Consider the following 25,706-nt stretch of genomic DNA (forward strand, 5'->3'; position numbering starts at 1 on the left):
AAACCAAACCGGTTGCTGTTGAGCCAGTTCCAACCCCAGGTGTGTCAGGATAGAAGTGTGCTCCATAGGGTTTTCAGTGGGCGGCTTTTCGGAGGTAGATTGCTGTGCCTTTCTTCTCAGGTGCCTCTGGTTGGATGCAAACCTTCAACTTTTTGATTAGTAGCCAAGCACTTAACCACTTACACCACTGAGTGTGATGAGATAAGGGAACTAGAAGAGACATGTATACAAGATGAGTAAGGAAGACAAAACAAAACAAAGGATGCTCATTCTAATCCCAGTGTCACGTTAGGAGAAGGTCTCTTGCAGAATATGACTAATGAGTTAAGCTTTAAAGGATGTATTTGAGTTAGCTAGAAGAAGCATACTTAGAATGGATATCAGGAATATTACAGAGTAAAAAAAAATCATTCTCTAGAAATTAAAGTTTTAGCTTCTAATTTATAAAGGTTAAAGCTAAGATATGAAAGAATAAATTATATGTAAGGCCTTGTTACTATTTCAGTCTTGCACTTACAGTTCAATTGAATGGAAGGTGGAAATAATATGGCTAGGAGGACACAATCTTAGAATTAGTTTTCCGCTTGAAAATATATGCATGTATTTACTGCATGTATTTACTGGGGTACAGTAGTAAACAAAGCAAATGCTGTCCTTGACAGCATTTGCTTTGTTTACTAATTTAGTCTAAACCAACCAAAAAACCAAACCCACTGCTGTCAAATCACTTCTGACTCATACTGACCCTATAGGGTAGAGCAGAACTGCCTCATAGGGTTTTAAGGGCTGTAAGTCTTTACGGAAGCAGACCGAAACACATCTTTCTCCCCCAGAGCGGATGTTGGGTTTGAACTACTGACCTTTTGATTAGCACCTGAGTCCTTTAACTACTGTACCATTAGGGCTCCTAACTTAGTCTGGTAGTCTCTTATAGGACATTGCCATGTAAAATGTTTCAGGTTGAGATCATGATGTACGGAGACAAGAGAACTTGGCCAGAGTAAAGCTTTTTGGTCTTCAGGTACCTAGTAAAAGGATCCCTGGTGGCTCAGTGGTTAAGTGTTTGACTGCTAACCAAAAGGTCAGTGATTGGAACTCACTAGCTCCTCCACAGAAGGAGAACTGCCCCACTGAGTTTTCAGGGAGCACCTGGTGGATTCAAACTGCCAACTTTTTGTTTAGCAGCTATAGCTCTTAACCACTACACCACCAGGGTTTCATGGAAGCTCTATAGGGCAGTTCTACTCTGTCCTATAGGGTCGTTATGAGTCAGAATTGACTTGATGGCAATGGGTAGTATTAGAACAGCTCTGAATTTGAGCTACAAAATTCTGATTTCATACTGTGCTATACGTCGTGATACATTTTGAGTTTTATGTATTTTTAAATTATATAATTAATACATGCTCGTTGTGGTGGACTTGGTACTGCAAAGAAATATAATAAAAAAAAATTAATAATTCAAAGGTCCAACAGCCAGAAATAGCCAGTGTTGGCTTTTTTTTTTCCTAGTTCTAGCATTTAGGACTTTTAAAAATCTGATTTTAAACATGATAGACATTAAATTTTTAGTCCTAATATTTTTCTACTTTATGAAGGAAAAATGTTTGTTATAAAGTACTTTTATAAGTATTTAAAACATGATTCCAAGTTTTTAAAAAAGCAAGCATTATCTCTATTAGTTTATTCATTTCTTATCTGACTTTAAAAGTATATTATGACCTTGATTTCATTTTACTCAACGTTTGAACCAAATCTGAGAAAGACAATGCACTTTGATTTCATAGTTAGTTCTTCACCGTCAATCTGTATAAGATATATTCTGAAATGCTTCCATTTAGCAAGTTTTCAGTTCCTGGGTGGTGCAGATGGCTAACGTGCTTGGTTGCTAACTGAACGGTGGGTGATAGGAGGCACCTTGGAAGGAAGGCCTGGCAATCTGCTTCCATAAGATCATAGCCATTGAAAACCTTATGGGGCCATAGTTCTACTCTGACACAGGTGGGGTCGCCATGAGTCAGAATTGACTTGAGGACAGCTGGGTTAGTAAGTTTTACTACAGTATGTATTTTGTCTTGTTTTATCTTTAAGAAACTCTATAAAACTTTGAGTGAAGTCAAGCTTGAAGTAGAGACAGTAATCAAAACAGGAAGGCACATTGTCCAGAAGCAACAAACTGATAATCCCAAAGGGATGGATGAGCAACTGACTTCTCTGAAGGTCCTCTACAATGACTTGGGTGCCCAGGTGAGGAGCATAACCCCGCTGTCCTTCTCTTTCTATCTGTGTCTCTCTCTCGTTTGCTCATTCTCTGTCTCTTTCTCATTTATGTATTTCTAAATTTCACCTTTTAGACAATGCATGTTCAAATTTTATGGCATTAATATATGTTTTAAATCATTCCCATAATTTTTATAGTTTTCAATGGACACTGGCATTTAATAAGTTAATGTAGGAAAACTCTGCAAATAATAGTCTCTGTGTAAACTCAAGTTATTGGTTCTTGGATTTCTAAATTTAATAGTCTACTGAGAAATGTTAAGATGTCAAGACTCTAATAAATATTAATGACAGGAAGTTCCCATTAATCTACCAGGATTGAAATCTTTCCAAGAAACATTGACAATTTGGGTATTCTGGCAAATCCATGGGGGAGTTGTGAGATCACTTAGTGTGAGTGACTGAGTGAATTCAAGAGACTAATGTCTTCTCTCATTGAGAACCTTTGCCTTGAAGCCAGAAAAGCAAAAGGATGTGTGGAACTGAAACATTCTTGGCAATATTGAAAAGTGATGTTAGGTAATGTTTTTGGTCATTTTTGGGTTATTAAATATTAATAACTTCCAGTTGAAGTGAAATCGAAATTTTTACATAAGTCTAAAGAACACCAGCTGAAATTTTGTCACTTTCAAATCAGTTACTAAGAATAAACAGTTCATATATTTTCTAGACAATTGTGACCTCATTTCTGCAAGTTTATGGTTGTTGCTATGATGTATTTTGATATAGTCCATGTCTGGAACACACATCATGGAGCTTCTTTTTGATATTTTACAGCTGAAGTTATTGATTAAATATTATTATATTTATCCATTGACTGGGCATTTTGTGGATGGAATGGCATTGCTGGCTTTTCCACTCATTTTAATTGTGACTGTGGCTTTAGTGTTAATTAATTTGCTCATTCAGCACAATTGAAGCCTTACCAGGAGTTATACCAGGTAGAAAGGATATTGTGGTGAGCAGAAATATAAATTACCGCTATGCCTTGAGAAGAGTAGTGAAAGAGAAAAACATTAATCAAGTAGCTACACAGAGTCATGCCAGATTGTGTGAAGTGTTGTGAAGGAAAGTATGGGGTGATTTAAGAGTGTAATAGGGGGTTTGGCAGAGTATGGAACTAGAAAGCCTTCCTTGAGAAAATGATGCTTGAGCTAAGATCTGAAGGATATAACCTAGGTGAGGAGTAACCCGGGTGAAGCCAGAGGAAAAACTTTTGAGGCTGATGGAACAACATGTATAAAGGCCCTGTGGTAGGAGGCAGCATGGCACCTTTGTGTGGCTAGAACAAACAGAGAAAGTGTGGGGAACATGGCATTGGAGAGAGAGGATGAGACAAGACCTGCCAGGGTCACAGAGTTTGTGTAAAAGATTTTAGTCTCTGTTTTAAGAGCAGTAAGCAGTCATGGCAAGGTATTAGCTGGGAGATAACATGCTCAGATTACTCACTGCGGTCTGGAGGGTGGAGTGCAGGGTGGTAAGAGTAGATGTGGAGAGACCAGTTAGGAAGTCATTGTACTCTTGGTGAGAGATAATGATGGCTTGAACTAGGGTAGAGCAGTGGAGATGCAATGAAGTGGATGGAGTTTAGAGGTATTTAGGAAGTGAAATCAATAGGACTTGGTGATTGGTTATAGTGATGCAGAAGAGGGCGAAATCAAGGTTGACTCCTGGGTTTCTGACTTGCTTACCTGGTGATCATTGTGTTATCATTGGAATAGGTGTACGCAAGGCAAGACAGGAACCTGGAGAAATCCTAAGTATGGTATTGGTCATGTTGATGTTTTAGGTGCCTTTGAGAGAGTTAATTGGAGATATCAAGTACTCCGTTATTCAGGTATGGAGAATCTTTCAAGGCAGAAGATCTGAATATTATGAGTCATCTGTATAAAAAAAAATGGCAATTAAAGTTTTCAGTGTTGTTGAGGTTGCCTAGGGAGAGGGCATAGTGCAAAAAGAAAACCCTGGACCAAGTACTCAGGAATGACATCATTTAGTAAGAAATTTGAGGAAGACGAGCTTGCAAAAGAACCTAAAATAAGAGTTGCAAGAGGTGGTAGGCAAACCAGGAGAGCACTTAGGGCTAGGAGGCTAGGGAAAGAGGGTATTTCAAGGTTGAGTGTACTCACCTGTTTGAGTATATTCAAAAGGTAAATATAGTGCTCATTAAAAATGTCCATACAATCTGTTGCTGTCAAGATCATTTACTGACCTTGGCAAAGTCAATTTATGTGGAATAGTGTGAGTGGAAGCCCGAATGACTTTACAGGAAGTGGGGCTAAAGAAAAAAAAGTAAGTTTTTTTGAGTGTGAGAGACTTCAGTGTGTTTAATAGCTGATGGGAATGATTCAGTTGAGAGGGAAGGGTTGAATATTCAAGAGGTAGATAAATGGCTAGGTACAAGATATAAAACCTGATACTGCGTAATTCAGTATGCAGTACATCTTAATGTATATTGATCAAATAGAGAAAAGTATAAATTGTTATAAATTGAGCTGTAAATAATTATCTTCCAGGTGTATACAAATCTTTGGTAGCATGAAATTTTATGATGCATCTGTAGCTGCCTGGGCTTGTCAAAGTCAGATAAATATCATTTGAATTCATACTATCTTTTAATGTAATTCAATTAGTCATCTCCAGTTAATTGCAATGGGGTACTATTAATTTAGGGTTATGAATTTTAGTTAAACTCTGTAGAAAAAATAGTTCAGTTTTAAGAAGGACTTTAATTAATCCTTGGTGTATGAAAGAGCAAAATTGAACCTTAGGGGACCAGAAAAAAAGATAGAGAATCTTTGTCACTTATTAACCAAGTTCAGTCTTTATGTCATTGTATAAAGCTGAGAAAATTTCACCCCATCTGTGATTTATCACTTTAATACTTAATGTTATTCCCTATACATATATGCACATAAAAGTAAGAACTCATTTTTTTATGGGTTGTGTTATGATATCCTGAGTTGGAATCGACTCGATGGCACTGGGATACATATTTTTATTTTCTTGCTTTGGGTGAAAGTTTCCATAGCAAATTAGTTTCCTGTTCAACAATTCATATACAAGTTGTTCCATGACGTTGGTTGCTATCCCTGCAGTGTATTAGCAATCTTCATTTCCACCCTGTCTTCCCCGTTTGCATCCCTCCAGTTTCCCTGCCCGTCCTTGCCTTCTCTTCAAGGGCAAATGTTGCCCTTTTGGTCTCCTATAATTGATTGTTTTAAGAAGCACATTCCTCATGGGTGTTCCTGTTTATTTTATAGACCAGTTTATTATTTTGCTGAAAGGTGACCTCCAGGAGTGACTTCAGTTCCAGGTTAAAAGAGTGTCTTAGGGCAGTAGTCTCAGGGGTTCCTCTTGTCTCTATCAGTCTGGTTTTTTTTTTTTTTTTTATGAAGCTGAGTTTTGTTTTACATTTTTCTCCAGTGCTAACCCCACGAACCTTCTGTTGTGTCTCTGGTCAGAGAGGATGGTGTAGTGGTAGCCAGGCACTATCTAGTTCTTCCAGTCTCAGGCTAGAGGAGGCTGTGATTCACGTGGGTCATTAGTCCTGTGGACTGATAGCTTCCATGATCTTTGATATCCTTCACTCTCCTTTGCTCCACACAGGAAGAGACCAGTAGCACTTTAGATGGCCACTTACAAGCTTTTAAGACCCAGATGCTACTCACCAAACTAGGATGTACAACATTATCTTTATAAACTATGTTACGCCAGGTAACCTAGATGTCCCCCAAGACTATGGTTCTTAACCTTGAAGCCCAGTAACTCAGTCCCATGAGATGTTTGGATATGTCTAAGAAGTTTCCATAACTGTGACCTCATGGGCTCTATTATATATATGAATATATATGTGGCAATACGAGTATGTATATACAGATGCCCGCAACTATACCTATGTACACACATGCATGTACTTCCATATGCCCCCGCCCCCCGCACATCTATATAGCATACATACCTACCTAGGTAACCTCTCACAAATTTTTGGTTATTACTGTTGTTACAGAATTGTATGTGTTACAGCATTTACCATAGTTGTCCTTTATTCTTAAATGCGTCTCAGTTTCTTCATTTGCCTTGGTCCCATTGTGCTGACTTCTCCGGTATTGGTATTGCCTTTCCCTTCACCAGAATTAATTGTCTTCTATATGTAATAAGTGATCCCCCCCCATCCCTGGTAACCATCAGAGAACGTTGCTTTCTATGTGCACACCTATTCTTGACTTTTTAATAAAAGTGCTATTGTACAATATTTGTCCTTTTCTTTCATCCAGATTTATCCATGTTATGCTTTGCCGACTCATTATTACTCTTTATTGTTGTGTAGCATTTCATTGTGTGTATGTAACACAGTTGTTTATCCATTTATCCGTTGATGGACACTTCGGTTGTTTCTGTCTTTTACTATTGTGACTGATGCTGCAATGAACATGGCTGTGCATATGTTATTTATCTCACTGCTCTTATCTCTCTAGGATATGTAACTAGGAATGGGATTGCTGTATCATTTAGTATTTCTGTTTCTAGCATTTTGTCAGTTTGACCCTATACAGATATATCTTAATAGAGCACAGTACTCTGTGGACCTGCTGGGTGGGTTCCAACCACCAGCCTTTCAGTTAGCAGCTGAGTGCTTAACTGTTGTGCCTCCAGGGCTCCTTTATTATGTATATATTGGAGGTTAAATATGAATCAGTTTGGATCTTCAGCTAATATTCTGATCCATTCCCATTCATGTCCTACCCCCTGACTTTCACTCTTTCTCCTTTTCAGGTGACAGAGGGAAAACAAGATCTGGAAAGAGCATCACAGTTGGCCCGGAAGATGAAGAAAGAGGCTGCTTCTCTCTCTGACTGGCTTTCTGTTACAGAAGCTGAATTGGTACAGAAATCCACTTCAGAAGGTTTGCTTTGTGACTTGGATACAGAAATTTCCTGGGCTAAAGTAAGTTACAGTTCCAGTGCACCACCGTTATGACAGTGTTACCTGTGGCATTTGTTCAGGGCAACCTGGGTGGATGTCGATTCCCTCCATTTTATATTAAATGTGTGTAGCCTTCTTCTTTTTTCCGTTTCCTCTGTAGTCCTAAGAAAGAAGAATATTTTTTAAAAAACAACAATTTTAACAAGATATTTTATCTTGATTCCAAAAGTGTTACATTCATGTAGATAATCAAGGCCTTTACAGAGGTTATGCTTGTATGGTATTTGAAAACATTATAATTACTGCTTTCAAATTAGTGACTGTTTTTTTTTGAATCTTCATCCCAAGAGTCAGTGCATGAAATACAGTTTAACGCAAGGAAATTTGTCTGAAATACATTGAACTGTGTAGAAAGCCATTATCCCACTATTTTCCATCTGTTAGAAATCTGAGCCTCATGCCTGCCTGGGATAAAAGAGAAAGCCATGTGTCCTTTGCCACTTGCATGTCACAACAGCACAAAGGTGGCCTTAGCCAGGGAGCAGTAGTCTGTAGACGGTCATTAAGCCTTTTCTTCTTGTGAAAGCACAGTCATCTGAATGTAGTCATTGTCAGATGTAAGAAGAAAAATGGGATTTGGTTCATTCTTTTTTTTAATTTATTTTGTTTTTGTTGAGAATATGCACAGTAGAATATACACCAATTCAATAATTTCTGCATGTACGATTAGTGACATTGATCACATTCTTTGAGTTGTACAACCATTCTCACCTTCCTTTTCTGAGTTCTTCCTCCCCCATTAACATAAACACACTACCCTCTAAGTTTCCTACCTAATCTTTTGAGTTGTCATTGTCAGTTTGATCCTATAAAGATATATCTTAATAGAGCACAGTGCTCTAGGCAGGCATTCTTTACTAGTTAAGCTCAAGTATTGTTTAGTTTAAGGAAGACTTGAGGGGATGTTTTTGGTTTAAGGTTTAAAGGTTATTTCAAGACAATAGTTTCAGGAGTTCATCCAGCCTCCATGGCTCCAGAAAATAGGGACTCCATGAGAATTTGCAATTTTGTTCTGCATTCCCCCTCCCCACCCCTTATTTTAAATCAGGATTCTTCTATAGAATCTTTGAGCAAAATGTTCAGTAATGATAGCCAGGCACTATTCAGTATCTTCTGGTCTCATGGCAAAGGAGATGATAGTTTGTTCATGGAGATAATTAGCCATACATTCCATTTCCTCCTCCTATTCCTGACTCTGCTTCTTCCTCTGTTTCTCCAGGTGAATAGAGACTAATTGTTGTACCTTGAATGTCTACTTCAAGCTTTTAAGACTCCAGGCACTATGCAACAAACTAGAAGGTAGAACAGAAGCACTGAACATGTTACCAGGCCAATTAACAGGGATGTCCCATGAAACCATGACCCTAAACCAAATCCCATAAAGTATTTGGTTGTACATAAGTAGCCCCAGCAGCTACTCTTTTTGTTGTTTTCAATATATCTGTCACACAAGGGGTTTGATTAATTTTTAAAAAATATTTTATTGTGGTTTGGGTGAAAGTTTACAGAGCAGATTAGTTTCCCTTTCAACAGTTTGTACACATTTTGTTCTGTGACACTAGTTGCAGTCCCCTCAATGTGATAGCACTCTACCAACTTTCTCCTTGAGTTTCTTGTTTACATTTGCCCGTCTTTCCTGCCCCTTTCTGCCTCCTGAACTTTGTTTTTGGGCACATGCTGTCCTTCTGGTCTCATGTGGTTAATCTGAGGAGCATATTCCTCACGGGTGTTTTCGTTTGCTTTATAGGCCTGTCTGTTGTTTGGCTGAAAGGTGATCTCCCAGAGTGGGTTTAATTCCAGGATTGAAGGGTGTCTAAGGGCCGTAATCTTGAGGGTTTAATGAATTTTAATTTTGTTCTATATTTTTGTCCCACTCTGTCCAGGACCTACTGTCATCCTGCTCAGGGCTGTAGGTGATGGTAGCTGGGCACCATCTAGTTCTTCTGGATTCAAGTTAGTGGAGGCTATGGTTCTTGTGGTCCGTTAGTCCTTTGGACTAATTATTTCCTTGAGACTTTGATTGTCTTCACTCTTCTTTGCTCTGTACAGGAAGAGACCAATAGTTGTGTGACATTTTTTTAGTACTCAGTCTTTGCAAAGTATTGTGCTGAATTTAATTCTTCTTTAATAATTTTTTTTAACCAATTACTTACTTTTTTATTGGAAACTAAGTCATGTAAATTACAGAGGAAAAGAATTTTAAAAATAATCAATAAAAGATTGAAGAGTTTTCTTTAGCCCTGTACCACCCACTGAACCCACTGTCATGGAGTCGATTCTGACAGTTAGCCCTATACCCAGTGCCGTCAAGTCGATTTCATTTAGCCCTATAGTCACTTTGAAATCACAGCTACAAAGATGAGAGTCGATTTGCCAGTTCTTTCTTCTGAGGTGGGCAAAGAATTGAATGGAACACAAAGTAGTTCTTTTATCAAGGCATCCCGTTTTCCTAAATTTATTTCCTAAGAAAGAAGCATGTATACTAGAGATAGTGTTGAAAGTATATTACTGATACGGAAGTAGAAATTTACGCAAAGCCACAAGTATCAGTTTTGACATTCTGCTTGCTTGTGGGCAGTGAAGAGAAGGTGCTGTGAGGTAGTGTGGTGATACAGCTCTTTCTTAATTTGAAGTCTCTGTGGAGATAACACATGAGGATCGAAAGCCAAGATACTAGGCACTGAAGAGAATGTTCTCACTTTTGAAAATTGCTCATGAAAAGTGTGATTCTGCCATGAGCTGTGTGCAGTGAAATGGAGGTGGAGAAAGGGCTATATGAAGGCAATGATGAAGATTGGAAGTCATGGATGTATGGTGGGGGAATGCAAAACAAAGGCATCAAACTTTATTTTTGTTAAATTTATGTTTTTCAAGGAAATGTGATCTTCTTTATGTATAATACAGTTCAAAAACCATTATTTTCTTATTGGTAACATGTAAGTTTGGGTAGTGTGATACAAAAAAGACAGAAGCAAAAACTCACCTATAATCAAAGAATATCCCGTTATCTCAGTTTTTTATAGACACATAGATACGTACTTTCACATGCATATATTTAAGAAGAATTATGTTTTCCTTAGTGTCTCATGACCTTCTTTTAAAACCTTACGTCTTTAGCATTTTTCTTTACCTATGACTGTTTTTGTATGTTGTTGCTAGGTGCTGTTGAGTAGGCTCAGGGTCATAGCGACCCTATGTACAACAGAACGAAACACTGCCCCATCCTGCACCATTCTCACCATCGCTGTTATGCTTAAGCCCATTCTTGTAGCCACTGTGTTAATCCATCTCCTTGAGGATCTGCCTCTTTTTCCCTGACCCTCTACTTCACCAAGCGTGGTGTCCTTCCCCCGGGACTATTGGAAATATGTAGTTTTTCATTGCATTGTGTTTCATTTTTTATTGTCCCATTGCTCCATTCATGTCCGTTATTATCAGCTTTCACTGTTGTGAGTAATGCTGTGATGAACATACTTGAAGTTCAATCATAGCATCCATTCTTAATTATTTCCCGAGGATAAATTCTGAACCCTAAAATTATTGGGTTAATGGATATATCCATTTTGAAGTCTTACACATATTATGAAATTGTTCTTCAGAAATGTAGCCACCAGCTGCAAATGAGAATTCCCACTTGCTTGTTTTAACTACGGCTTTGACAATGGTAGGCAAATATGTTTTGGTTATATAATTAGAATGTTTTCCATACATTTATAGGCCATCGTAGTTCTCTTTTTATAATTGCATTTTCCTATTGTTCTGCCCATTTTTCTGTCACCAGTTTGGTCTTTTAATTTTAGAGCTGTTTTCCCATTACGATTATTAATGCTTACTGTGTTATATATTGTTGTAAATCTTTTTTAGCTACTATAAGTTCTTTTCCGTTCTGTATGTTTTTAAGTCCTGTTACTGTATTTTTTTAAAGAATAAAATCCATCTTTTTCTTCATTATTTCTGCCTTTAGTGCTTGGAAAAACCAACGCTACTCCAAGATTATGTAATTATTATATTTTCTTCTAGCTCTTTTATATTTTCATCTTTTTTACCTTTAATGCTTTAATCCTTCTGGAATTTATTTTCGTGTATGTCATGAGGTCAGGCTCTAACCTTTTTTTCCAAATAGTTAACCAGTTATCTCAGCACTGTTTATTGAGTGATCAACCCTTCCCTCGCTGTTTTGACGTGTTAAATCCATATATTCTTATTTACCTTTTGCTTTTCTTTGGTTTCCTTTCCATTTCCGTTTTCCACGTTCTAAAATACACCGATTCTTCAACTGTTTGTTCAATGTAGCTTTACAATATATTTTAACATGTAGTAGTTAATGGGTTCTGTGTTTTTGTGCTTTTTTTATATTTAATTAAATATATATATATATAGTGCTTTAAGTGAAAGTTCACGATTCAAATCAGTTTCTCATACAAAAACTTATTTACACATTGTTATGTGTCCCTAGTTGGTCTCCCTATAATGTGACAGCACACTCCTTCTCTCCACCCTGTATTTCCTGTGTCCATTCAACCAGCTCCTACCCGCCTCTGCCTTCTCGTTTCGACTCCAGACAGCAGCTGCCCACCTTGTCTCAAGTGTATACTTGAGCTAAGGTTATGCTTCTTTTTTAATACATACTTTTATATGAGCTTTAGATGTATTATTCTCAAGTTCTTAAAAAATTCTGTTTGGAAATTTTTATTTGAATTGCCTTAAATTTATAGATTTGTTTTGAGGGGAATTAACATCTTTATTACATCAAGTCTTTTTAGTCACATGGTATTCTTTTACATCCTTACATAATGTTTTGCTTTTTTTTCACGAATGTTATGTATATATGCAATGAAATTTATTCTTACATATTTATTTTGTTTTTATTGCTACATGAGAAGTGTGTTTTTGTTTCTTCTCTTTTTTTTTCCCAATTGCTTATATCTGGTACATAGGTGGTGTTGATTTTTGTATATTTAATTTTAATGAACCATCTTTTTCACTCACTAATTAATTTTCATGTAATTGTAATTTTTCAGTTAAAGAATGTAGATAATGATAAACCTGTTCTCTTCTGGAAAAAAAATACACTCTTAAATTTCCATTTAATCTTAATTCAGGTTTGAAATAATGAAGCTGGTATATACAGATCACCAATTCAGAGCACGTTCTCTTCAGTAAAGCAAATCAAACGAAAAACCAATATGTAATATTATCACCCATCTTTTTAACTTTGTGTATTCAGATGTAAGGAACATGCATGCCTGTTTCACAACATTTTAATGCATTTTCTCCTAAAAATAACCTAAAATTACTTTCAGTGCAAAACATAAATAGCATTTTCATTCCTGAACTTAAATTGCATTTTATTCCATAGCTTAAACAGCATTATTTTCAGTGTAATTATTTTCTGTACAATAAAATAATGTAGATAGCATGTGTACTATTTAAATTTACTTTCTTGTAGTAATTAAATACTAAAACTAAAAAAACCAAACCAGTTGCTGTCGAGTCAATTCTGACTCATAGCAACCCTGTAGGACAGGGTAGAACTGCTCCATAGGATTTCCAAAGAGCGGCTGATGGGTTTGAACTGCTGACCTTTTGCTTAGCAGCTGAGCTTTTAACCACTAGACCACCAGGGCTCCTATTAAAGACTAGTTGTTCAATAAATAGCCTCTGAGGGAATATAAGATATCTTAGCTGCAGAGAATCTGGTTGTGGGTATTCTGTTTTCTTTTTTTTTTCCTTTCCTTGCTGGAGAATAATGCTTGAAAGAAATACTTTAGTATCTTTATAAATATACCACTTATTGACATGTCCAAGTGAGTGTTCAAACCTGCACTTACTTAGTGTGAATTTGTCATTTTCTTATGCCTTCCAAAATGTGACTTGATGTGAGATTTAAGTAAAAACTTGAGCTCCTTGAAGTGATTGGCTTAAATGCTGGTTTTAGAAAGATACAATAGAAGTAGGTTGAATGTGTACATGCTGCATTTTAATTGAAAGAACTTTGTAGCTTTTATCATGGAACCTGATATTCCCTTTGTAATTCCTTGATTATATGCCTGGTAAGACTTCTGAATGTGTGAATAAGATTATGCTCATACCTTCGGAGTGTTATCTTTGCATATTAGAACAATTATAAGACTGTAGCTTAGACATGATAGTTCTATGATTTCCTAAAGATGAAATATTTTATATAATGTTTATACCACAGATTATATATTAAGTCATGTAATTACAGGATGTAATCCTTATAATTACAGAATTTGTAAGTAGTTCCTTCTTGTAGTCTAGAAGATAAATTTACTAAGAAGTTTTTCAGAATTGTGAGTTTTGTGATATTTATACTTGGCCAACTTTTATGTCCAGAGCTAATGATGAAGATAATTGGAGTGTGTGTGTGTGTGTGTGTGTGTGTGTGTGTGTATGTATATGTGTATGCATAGTAAATAGAATTTATACTTAAATGAAATAATTACATTTTCCACATTTGAGTTTGTTACATTCTTTGGTATTTGTGTAGTTAAAATTTTTAATTTTCATTAGGAACCTAAGAACTCTCACCATGTTAATAAGTTGTGGGGTTTTGTAAACCCTTGACGTATTGTAAATTACCTAGGGAGCCACGGACTATTTCGTTTATGTGGAAGAAAAGTTAAAAAAAAAAAAAAAAAAGGAAGGTTGTATAAACTTTTATAATATTGTGAAAGATCAAGTGAGACTTTGTATTTTTATTTTCTAGAATGTTCTAAAGGATCTGGAAAAGAAAAAAGCTGATTTAAATACTATCACAGAGAGTAGTGCTGCCCTTCAGAACTTGATAGAGGGCAGCGAGACTATTTTAGAAGAGAAGCTCTGTGTTCTTAATGCTGGATGGAGCCGAGTTCGCACCTGGACTGAGGATTGGTGCAATACCTTAATGGTATGTTTCATGAAAAATTTAATGATGCAACTTTCTTCTCGCCTTTTGATTTTTAAAAGTAATATAGTTTTGATGAGAACTCCAAATCCCATTTTCTGTGTGTCAGAATAATTTCTTGTTTGTAGATTAATTTCATTAGAATATATTTTGTTTTTCCTTTGAAAAGATACTAACTAGAAATAGCTCACAATATTTTTATTAAAGAATAAAATAGTCATGATACAGAAATTTATACTTTAATATTTTAATAATTCTTATTGCTCCAAATCCTTGCCAACATTTGGTGTTGTCAGTGTTTTGAATTTTAGCCATTCTAACAGGCATGTAATGGTAACTCATTGCTGTTTAAGTTTGTAATTTCTTAATGATATATGAAGGACCCTGGTGGCCCAGTGGTTAAGTGCTTGGCTGTTAACAGAAAGGTTGAAATTTTGAACCTACCAGCTGCTCCACAGGAGAAAGATGTAGCAATCTGCTTTCATAAAGATTATAGCCTAGGAAACCCTATGAGGGCACTTTTATTCTGTCCTGTAGAGTTGCTATGAGTCAGAATCTACTCGATAGCAAACAACAGCAACAACAATGACATATGATATTGAGCATCTTTGCATATGCTTATTTGCCATCTGTATGTCTTCTTTGGTGAGGTGTCTGTTCAGATCTTTTGCCCATTTTCTAGTTGGGTTGTATGTTTTATCATTGTTGAGTTTTAAGGGTTCTTTGTATATTTTCTCCTCATCTGTCGCTTGTCTTTTCATTCTCTTAATTCATATTTTAATTATTCTTTTTATGTTATTGCTTCCTTACATGAATTATTTTAAAAAATATGATCAAAGAAAGGTAAATGAGATCATTTGAAATTTAAAAAGTGAGAATAAGAGAGATAAATTTGAAAAAAAGCTTTCATCTTTTATTATTCTCCAGCTTTTTATTGTACTGAGGTCTAAATCAAATACATTCTAAAAATACTTAACTATAACATTTTTAGGAATTATTATTTAGGTTTATTCACTGGGGAAGAATTTGCAGGAAGGTGAAAACCTTTATTTCAGCATAAAATTTTGGTCTTTGAAGGCCTTGGAAGTATCTTCTAAGGCTATTGTCTTACATATTTCATATGATCATATCAACATTTCATTCATTACTTTGTAGAGCCATCAGAACCAGCTGGAAATATTTGATGGAAATGTTGCTCACATAAGTACCTGGCTTTATCAAGCTGAAGCTCTGTTGGATGAGATTGAAAAAAAACCAGCAAGTAAACGGGAAGAAATTGTGAAGGTAGCAAACGTGGAAAAATCAGTTATGCTATTGGGAGGGGAACGTTTTGCTGCAGTCTTTTCTCTTGTGAAGTCTCAGAGTTACGTGTGGCTATGTTCTTCCCATGCAGCACATTGATTAACTTTTATTTTGGTAGGAGAAACTGAGGTCTGTATTGAGTCTTATATGAAAACGGCTAGCTCTTACTCAGGTTGAATGTGCTAGAATCTCTTCGTTAGGAATCCCAGACATTATTTAAAGCAGCATACCATTGTTTGGTTTTGTTTTTTCCCATGTGATAATTTTATGTTTTCTTACAACTAGCGGTTAGTATCTGAGGTGGATGATGCTAATCTCCAAGTTGAAAATGTCCGTGACCAAGCCATTATTTTGATGAGTGCTCGTGGAGGCTCAAGCAGAGAGCTTGTAGAACCAAAGTTAGCTGAACTGAATAGAAACTTTGAAAAGGTGTCTCAACATATCAAAAGTGCCAAAGTGAGTAATTTCGTTTTTATAGAAAATCATTTTCCTATGTGTATGTGTCTAAATGATATGTGATTGTATAGTATACAATCCAAATTTTTAAAATTAAAATTACGATCCCACCGTATTTTCTTTGAATGGAGTATTTGTTCTTGCTTATTGTGCATATAAGGGAGTATAAACAAGAAATTTGTAAGGGAGAAAATAAACCATTTGAGAATAGGTTTCAGAAACTCAGTTGAATGTTAAAATTGACTATGAAATAATGAGACTAATTTCCAACATAGGCATGAGTATTAATCTCATAATTTTACAGTCATGAGTTGGAATCGACTCAATGGCAGTGGGTTATTTTATATATGTATTCATGCCACATGTATGGTAAACTCGATCTTCCTTTTTGTGTTTTATATGTTGACAGATTTAAAAGTCTCAATTTAGGCCTGATGCAGAAGGGCCTTTCTGATTTTCTGAATTTTAAAAGGAGCATTATAAATTTAAATAAGAGGATAATGAGAGCTTTCCTTTAAAAAAAAGTGTTATTTCTGCTGTTATTTTTCTCTGAATGTGTGTATGTATATTTCTCATTCTCTCTCTCTCTCGTTAACCCTTGTGTCATGATGGGAGAAAATTAAACATTTTTAGTAGTGTTCCCAAGGCCTGGCATATAGTGTCTGCTCAGTAAATGTTAAGTTGAAAAGGTGAAAACTTTTTGACAGTTTGCTAGAAGCATACATAGCTGATTTTGGGGGTCATTTAAACCAGGTGTTTATTCTTACAGAGGGTTCTGAGTTTTTAAGAAGCCCAACTGTGCACACAGGATGGCATTTTTTGAGTATTCAGTTAATTTAACTTCTAGAGGGTTGTGCGTTGAAATTATTTATCCAGAAAGAAGGACCTTCTTTTTCTGGGAGGTAAACAATTGCCTAACCCTCCTTTAGTGTAAAATATCTGATCTAATAGGCCAAACTATCCTTTTCAGGCTATGATTATACTTAGATTATGCATAAACTAAAGAAAACAAGCAGAAACTCTTATTTTACCCCTTTTCTCCTTAGCTTCGACCTTACCTCCTTACGTAAGTTCATTTTATTTATTTTAGTAACTTTATGGTAGGTTTTCCTTGGTATAAAAAATTATGTATAAGTCCCAGGTGTGGTGTGAGGGGAAAGTACATAGAAACAAAATTACCATCATCTCCATAAATAGTCTCTGTTAACATTTTGGCATGTGTGTCTATTCTTATTTACATGTACATGATATTAAAGATATAAAAATTTCTGCATGTTTGTATTTTCTCCTGTGACGTGGTTTTTAATGGTTATTGGACATTCCATTACGGTATTTGTTACAATTTCCTAAGTATTCCATTTTTATTGTCCTTTTGTAAATATTAAAACTCAAACCAAACCCAATGCCATCAAGTCAATTCTGATTCATAGCGACCCTATAGGACAGAGTAGAGCTGCCCCCATAGGGTTTCCAAGGAGTGCCTGGTGGATTTGGACTGCCAGCCTTATGGTTAGCAGCCATAGCTCTTAACCACTATGCCGCCAGGGTTTCCTTGTAAATATTGCTTCCTTGAAATATTTTTATCCATATCTTTATGCTCATCTCTTAATATGTCCTTAGGATCATATCTTAGAATTCCTTGAAATGGTTGCAAAATATGTGTATATAAAGGCTGTTAAATAGATATTATAAGTAATCCCACAGAAAGTTTGTGCCAGCTTATACTTTTCTAATCAGTGTGTGAGAGTGCTGGTTTTCCCACAGTCAACAATGGAAAATATTTTGCTGCGTTTAGTTTTTTTCAAATTGTTGCATTGAGTTTTAGTCACATAAAGTTGTTCTGTGTACACATTAACTGGAAAGTATTACACTGAGAAATACGTACTTCTGTGAAGTTTGGTGGCTGGTGCAAGTGGTTTGTGCTGGACTACCAACATAAACATTGGTGGTTTGAACCCACCCGGTGGTGCCATGTAAGACAGGCCTGGTGATCTGCTTCTGTAAAGATTATAGCTGAGAAAATCCTATGGAGCAGTTCTAATCGGTAACACATGGGGTCGCCATGAGTTGACATTTACTCGACAGCAGTGTGCTTAGTTTTTGTTTTATGAAGTTGGAATATCAGAATCCAAGGGACCTTCTTCTGGGAAAAGTTAAGCAAAGAGACATTCTGTAGGATGTACCTGCACAGGTGGTGGCCAGTCTTCATTCCTGCAGCAGGGGTGGCTTTTGGCTCATGGCCTGATTTTCTGCTGTGTTTACATGTGGTCTCAGAATCTTCCACCTGGCATTCCAGGCAGCCAGTGAGCTGACACTACTCACATCCCTGGCTAGAATTTGAAGAAAATGAGTAATTCAGAGAAGCTTCAATTAGTAAAATCATTGCTATATGAAAATCATTGCTAAATTCACATGAATGCAGGTTCCTTCTTGACACCTCATTTCTTGGAGTATGATGGAAGATCGGGTTAAGAATATCTTTAAAGAGAACTGTTTTCCTTCTACAGTTGCTAATTGACCAGGAACCGTTATCATACCAGTACTTGGTGGGCACAGAGACATTTGAAGCTTGTGCACCTTCCTCTGACTTGGACAGGTTAGAAAGTGACATACAGAATATGTTAAATATTGTGGAGAAACACTTGGAATCCAGTGATGGAGATGAAAAGGTTGGTTTAAGGAGATTTTCAGAACCGTGGTGTTCTCATTTTTTTCTATCTGTTCAGTTTTTTTTTTGTATCAATAATGTTTGCCCAAATAATCTGCTAAACACGACAGAGCAGATCCAAACGTGAATTTCTGATGAGTGTCAATGTGAGATTCGGCAAGTGATCTGTGTAATGCTTAAAAATGTAAAATAAACATGCTCCCCTGCTGAGTTCAGCCTTTGTATCATCTCACATCTCCTAAATTAGCCTTTCTGTGTGAATTTAAAGTAATAAAATATTTTAAGAAAAACATGAGTTTTTTTGTTGTATATCATTTAGATGAACATAGCTTGACTTATACTGTACTTTGTAAGCTAGCCCTACTTGGAAACTGATAGAGTGACCCTGTACGTTGTTCCTCTGAGTAAATTTTTTTCCTTTTCAACATTCAGATGGACGAGGAGAGAGCCCAGATTGAGGAAGTCCTTCGAAGAGGAGAACAAATGTTACGTCAGCCTATGGAGGACAGTACTAAAGAAAAGACCCGTTTGCAGTTAGTGCTTCTGCGCACAAGATACAACAAAGTGAAGGTATTATCAGGGGAAGGTCTCTGTGGAATTTAGAGAATTTACCCAGCTCTTGCTGTGCAGGTGTTCGACCTTACATTCATGGGCACTTCAAAACAGACCAGTTGGAATAGCATCTCCTTTTCCTTTCTAGTATGTATTACGGGGAAACCCTGGTGGCGTGGTGGTTAAGAGCTACAGCTGCTAACCAAAAGGTCTGCAGCTTGAATCCACTAGGCACTCCTTGGAAACTCTGTGGGGTAGTTCTACTCTGTCCTTATAGGGTCGCTATGAGTTGGAATCGACTCCATGGCAACGGGTTTGTTTTTTTCGGTTTATATATTATAGAAATATATGTTTATATCTTTTTGAAGGAACAGGACTCAAAGAAAATAGGAATGTAAATTCTTATTATTGGCTCTTTCTTTTGCTTAAGATTGGGGGGGTTTGTATCTGTACAATCTTATATTTTGCTTACTACTGTATTGGTATGCCGTTGAGTTGATTTTGGCTCATAGTGACCCCATGTGACAGAGTAGAACAGCTCTAGAGGGTTTTCTAGGCTGTAATCTTTATGGGAGGAGATCACCAGGTCTTTTTCCCGAGGAGGCACTGGGTAGGTTCACCACCAACGTTTTGGTTAGCAGCTGAGTGCTTAACCCTTGTGCCACCAGGGGCTGCTTGGGCTATCCCTTTTGCGTCTCTCATTATGTTCTGGACCTAGAGGGGATCTGTTTCTATCACTAGTGACTTCCTTCTGCAGTCTGTACTCTTAAATGTGGAAGTCTTGGCCACTTAAAAAAAAATTCTAGTTTATAAATAAATTTTTGAAACTGATATACTGTGATTTATATTCTAGAAACAGATTCTCTACCAGCCTCCTTTTTAATGGCAGTCTTCCCAGGTGCAAGTGTGCTGGCGTTCCCCAGTGGCCTGTTCTTCGGTAATCCCTTCTAGAATCAGTTTTATTTAATGATGTTAGAACTGAGTAAATGATCCCAGTCTGTGACCTTGTGATGGGTCTCATACCGTCCTTGCTGTGCCGGCTATTTCTCGATCGAGAAAGTCCAGACTCCTCCAGAGACTTGATAAATATTCCATTCTGTTTAGTTCCAGTTTTTCCTATGGTTTGATAAAAACGAAACTTAGAAAATTTTTATAAAACATCATTTAATGTGAACTCCTTAATCTATCTGGAATTTCGTTTGGTGTATGTTATGAGCCACATCATATAACCCTTGCTCTCTAATTTTAGTACTAACCTGGAGTGTATTTGGTATTCCTGCGTCCTGGCAGCCCTCTTCAAAAATAAAATCCTCTAGAAGCAGAGTCTGGGTTGGATCTCCAAGACATTTTTTTCCCCCAAGGGCATTTTGATTGATCACTCACTCTCTTGGGAAAAAATCTATTTTGGGAATATAGAAAGCAGATGCTTAAATCTTGAACTGCCTTGCTGCTTCTGCAAGAATATGGAGGCTCAGAGAAAGATTGTCTGTAGCATCTGAATAGAAAAAGAGAGAGTTTTAATGAATAGGATTTTTTTTTTTTTAAACTTGGAGCTTCCTATTTGGAATGCCACTGATCTCCCCAGTTCACCCCAAAGCCTCAGATACAGGCAGTGTGTAAGGATGGTGATCTGCTGTTTAACTACGAAAAAGCACAGGATTCCTGGTCTTCGAGCAGTGCTAAAAGTGACTAAAAAACAAACCTAGCATATGTCTAGTACCCAGTACCTATTGCCATCGAGTCAGTTCTGACTCACTGCAACCCCATGGGTCACAGAGTAGAACTGCTCCATGGAGTTTTCTTGGCTGTAATTTTTACAGAAGCAGATTACTGGGGCTTTCTTCCCTGGTTCTTCCGTGGTGAGTTCAAACTGTCAACCTTTTGATTACTAGTTGCGTGCAAACTGTTTGCGCCACCCAGGGCATGTCTAGTGATGCTAAATGAGAAAAGCACTACACAGTTTAATGTCCTTCAAGCACGTATCAAGTAGTTGAATGTCTGGAACCTTTTCTGGCCTTTGAAAAATAAATGACCTCTCAAAAAGATGCTGTGGTTCAAAGATGGGAAAGCCAAGTAGGAGAGTGGCTCCCAGTTCCTGATTTTACTCCTTTACGTGATTAGAAACCAGTCGCTGCTGCTTCAGCTCTGACTCGTGGCCACCCTGTGTGTGTCAGAGTAGAGCTGTGGCCCGTAGGGCTTTCACTGGCTGATTTTTCCAAAGTAAATCGCCAGACCTTTCTTCCAAGATACCTCTTAGTGGACTTGAACCTCCAACCCTTTGGTTAGCACCCAAGCATGTTAACCATTTGCACTACATGATTATTCAACCTATAAATATTGTCATGGAGTCTTTTTTTTTTTTTTCTTAAAGTTAAGAGGAAGAAATATTGTGTCTAATTTTGTGATCTTCAAAAAAAAAAAAAATTGGCCCATTTAAAATAAAATCTGAAAAAAGCTTTTTAAAAAACTTTTTCTCTACTTTAAAAAATATTTCTCATTGTTTTATTCAAAACTATTTTCTAGGTACACACATTATTGAGTTCAGCATCCTTTTGGTTATTTGGTTAGCAGCTGAGCGCTTAAAAAATACAGTTTGCCTTAAACGTACAGGTAAATGCCTAGAAATACTTTCTGGCCAGTCTTTGAACATGTGGTGTAGGATAATAAAATTAATACTAGGGACAAATATTATTTACCCTGTGGAAAAAGGTAGGAAATCTACAGGCTTGCTTCTAACCTGGCTACCCAGGACTGCCGTTCAATTGGTGAGAGCAATAATTAAAGCAAATTCTAGGAGGCAAATAAATGCAGATCTCTGGGTTCAGCATCATGTTTTTGACTAGATTTTAGTCTTGAGTCTTGGTTTTATTTAGGGAATGTAAACATTTTCAGGATAACTGTTTAACTCAGTGAGCAAGTATCCGTGATCATTTTCTAATCTGTAGAGGAATATAATTTTTTTTAGGAAAGCAACAGTGTCAAGGAAGCTACCTGAATTCATGAGTAGCTGCAGTTTGGCCATTTAATTGCACACGAATTAAGGCAGCTTCCTTGAGTCTTTAACACATTTATTAAATTGTAGCCATCTGGGAGTAAAGGATGTGAGGTCCTAAGGACTAGTGGCCCATTCTAGAAACACTTATGATTTAGAAAGCTCTGATTAGGGGATACAGAAAATGCTATTCAGGCAAATAAGTAGTCCATCCAGTGTAGAATTTGTCTGATTTTGGTACTTTAGGACCTATTGTTTTATGTAGGGTATTCTTCCTCTGTAATGTTGTTCTCAAAGGTTAAGGTTATATATTGAATTACCTGGATATACTCTTACTGCATGTCACATGTTATATTATGTTGTGTTATGTATACATGTTTAACTTGGTTGTGTTTTCAGCAGTAAGATCAGAAGTATTTAATCTAAATGTGATGTTTAAAAATTGGGTGAAATAATGATATCAACGTATTTTATTTTCATGCAGAATCTTATGATCTGCAAATGTTTTCATATCCTCAACAGCTCAGAAAAGGAGTTGTTATGCTTTCTCATTCACTAACTGAGTATAGATGGACTAGGTCTTAAAGAAAGGCCAGTCCAGCACTAACTCATTTATTATGATAATTATGTTTAACAGCAGGCTGAAAATAAAAATTGGAAAAGAGGTTGTTAAGGATTTTTATAACAATGCATATTTAAACTATACAAAATTAAGAAAAAATTTGATTTTGGTTCATGGTATTCAATTCATCCATGAGATAGTCTTGTATTTTTTCAATTTGCTATTATTCATTAGGGGAATATTTTAACATGTGTACATTATTATTATTTGTGTTTTGACAGGCAATCCCTACTCAACAGAGAAAAACAGTTCAACTCGCTTCTAGAGTTAGATCCTGGCCTCTTCCCGCAGATTACCTTGTTGAAATTAACAGAGTTTTACACTCCATGGATGATACTGAGTTGTCACTTAATACTCCAGAGCTGAACACTGCTGTCTATGAAGATTTCTCTTTTCAGGAAGATTCTCTAAAGGTAAATCTCTAAGCAGTAGATCTGGAAAGCTGCAGTTAATGAAGAAATAAAGCAAGGACCTTGTTATTGTACCCACTTAGATGATGTATCACTTTTAACCTTTCTTGTGTTCACTAATGAAATATATCAACAGTTTTTATTTTTTGTATTTTAGATGAAGGTTTACACAGCAAATTATTTTCTCATTAAACAATTAATACACATATTGTTTTGTGACATTGGTTGCCAACCCCATGGCATATCAGCACTCTCTGCTTTTCGACCTTGGGTTCCCCATCACCAGCTTTCCTGTCCCTTTCTGTGTTCTTGTTCTTGCTGCTGTGCCCATTTAATCTCATTTTGTTTTATGGATCTATCTAATCCTCTAATCTTTGGCTGAAGGGTAATCCTCAGTAGTTACTTTATTACCGAGCTGTAAGGTTGTCCAGGGGCCGTACTCTCCAAGTTTCTCCAGTCCCTGTCAGACGTAAGTCTGGTCTTTTTTTTTTTTTTTAGTTTAGATGAAGGTTTACAGAACAAACTAATTTCTCATTAAACAGTGCACATAGTGTCTTATGACTTTGGTTAACAAAGGTCTGGTCTTTTTTTGTGAATTATAATTTTGTTCTACATTTTTCTCCAGCTCTGTCCAGGTCCCCCTATTGTGATCCCTGTCTGAACAGTCAGTGGTGGTATCCGGGCACCATCCAGTTGTCCTGGACTCAGTCTGGCAGAGGCTGTGGTAGTTGTGGTCCATTAGTTCTTTGACTAATCTTTCCCTTGTGTCTTTGGTTTTCTTCATTCTTTCCTGTTCCAGATGGGATGGGACCAGTGGAGTACCTTATGTGGCTGCTCACAAGCTTTTAAGACCGCAGACACTACTCACCAAAATAGGGTGCAGAACATTTTCTTTATAAACTGTATTATACCATTTGAGCTAGATGTCCCCCGAGACCATGGTTCCTAGCCCTCAGCCCATTAATTCGGTTCCGTAGGGAGTTTGGATGTGTCTATGAAGCTTCGGTGACCTTGCCTCTGTCAAGTTGTGCTGACTGCCCCAGTATTGTGTACTGTCTTACCGTTCACCAAAGTTACCACTTATCTGTTGTCTACTTAGTGTTTTTCCCTCCTTACCTCTCCCCTCCCTGGTAACCATCAAAGATTGTTTTTTTCTGTATGTAAACCTTTTCAAGAGTTTTTATAATAGTGGCCTCATATAGTTATTTTACTTTTATGATTGACATATTTCATTCAGCATAATGCCCTCCAGATTCATCCATGTTGTGAGATGTTTTATAGATTCATCATCGTTTTTTATTGTTGCTTAGTATTCCATTGTGTGTACTATAGTTTGTTTATCCATTCACTTGTTGATGGGCACTTAGGTTGTTTCCATGTTTTTGCTATTGTGAATAATACTGCAGTGAACATGGGTGTGCATATGTCTGTTCTTGTGAGGGCTCTTATTTCTCTAGGATATATTCCTAGAAGTAGAATTGCTGGATCCTATCGTATTTCTATGTGTAGTTTTTTAGGGAAGCGCCATATTGTGTTCCACAATGGCTGTACCATTTTACATTGCCATCAGCAGTGCATAAGAGTTCCAAGCTCTCCGCAGCCTTTCCAACATCTGTTATTTTCTGTTTTTTTTGATTCGTGTCAGTAATGTTGGGGTGATACGGTATCTGATTGTGGTTTTGATTTGCATTTCTCTAATGGCAAGCGATTGTGAGCATTTCCTTACGTGTCTGTTAGCTGCCTGAGTGTGTTCTTTGAGAAGTGTCTGTTCATATCCTTTGTCCAATTTTTAATTAGATTATTTGTCTTTTTGTTGTAAAGTTGTTGGATTTTCCTATAGATTGCAGAATAGACCTTTGCTGGATATGTCACAGCCAAAAACTTTTTCCGAGTCTGTAGGCTCTCTTTTTACTCTTTTGGTGAAGTCTGTTGATGAGCGTTTGCTTAATTTTTAGAAGATCCCAGTTATCTAGCTTAAAAAAACTTCGGTGTTTTTATATTATTATTATGGTTTGTATACTATTTATGCCATGTATTAGGGCCCCTAGCATTGACCCTATATATATTTTTTTTTTCTATGATCTTTATAGGTTTTGGTTTTATATTTAGGTCTTTGATCCATTTTGAATTAGTTTTTGTGTATGTCATGAGGTATGGGTCCTGTTTCATTTTTTTACAGATCTACATCCAGTTTTGCCTGCACTATTTGTTAAAAAGACTGTCTTTTCTGCATTTAATGGGGTTTGGGCCTTTGTAGAAGATCAGGTGACCATAGTTGGATGGATTTACATCTAGGTTTTCGATTCTGTTCCATTGGTCTATATATCTGTCGTTGTACCAGTACCAGGCTCTTTTGACTACCATAGCTGTATAGTACGTTCTGAGGTCAGGTACCATGAGGCTCCCTACTTCATTCTTTTTCTTCAACAGTGCTTTACCTACCTGAGACCTCTTTCCTTTCTACATGAAGTTAATGATTAGTTTTTCCATCTCCTTAAAGAATGCTGTTGGTATTTAGATTGGGATTGCAT

General features: G+C 36.7%; 1 protein-coding gene across 10 annotated transcripts in view; it reads left to right on the forward strand.

Annotated features, from left to right (window-relative positions):
- The window catches only part of UTRN (utrophin), a 610,574-nt gene that overhangs the window by 238,038 nt on the left and 346,830 nt on the right, over positions 1-25,706 (forward strand). For all 10 annotated transcript variants that reach the window (XM_049902936.1, XM_049902887.1, XM_049902897.1 and 7 more), the window contains 8 exons: positions 2,092-2,247; positions 7,057-7,227; positions 13,997-14,176; positions 15,329-15,457; positions 15,761-15,931; positions 18,439-18,600; positions 19,032-19,169; positions 22,987-23,178. In XM_049902936.1, coding sequence (XP_049758893.1) covers positions 2,092-2,247; positions 7,057-7,227; positions 13,997-14,176; positions 15,329-15,457; positions 15,761-15,931; positions 18,439-18,600; positions 19,032-19,169; positions 22,987-23,178 — 1,299 coding nt within the window. The remainder of the gene's footprint in view (positions 1-2,091; positions 2,248-7,056; positions 7,228-13,996; positions 14,177-15,328; positions 15,458-15,760; positions 15,932-18,438; positions 18,601-19,031; positions 19,170-22,986; positions 23,179-25,706) is intronic.

This window comes from Elephas maximus, chromosome 1 (assembly GCF_024166365.1).
Source record: "Elephas maximus indicus isolate mEleMax1 chromosome 1, mEleMax1 primary haplotype, whole genome shotgun sequence".
Lineage (NCBI taxonomy): Eukaryota > Metazoa > Chordata > Mammalia > Proboscidea > Elephantidae > Elephas > Elephas maximus.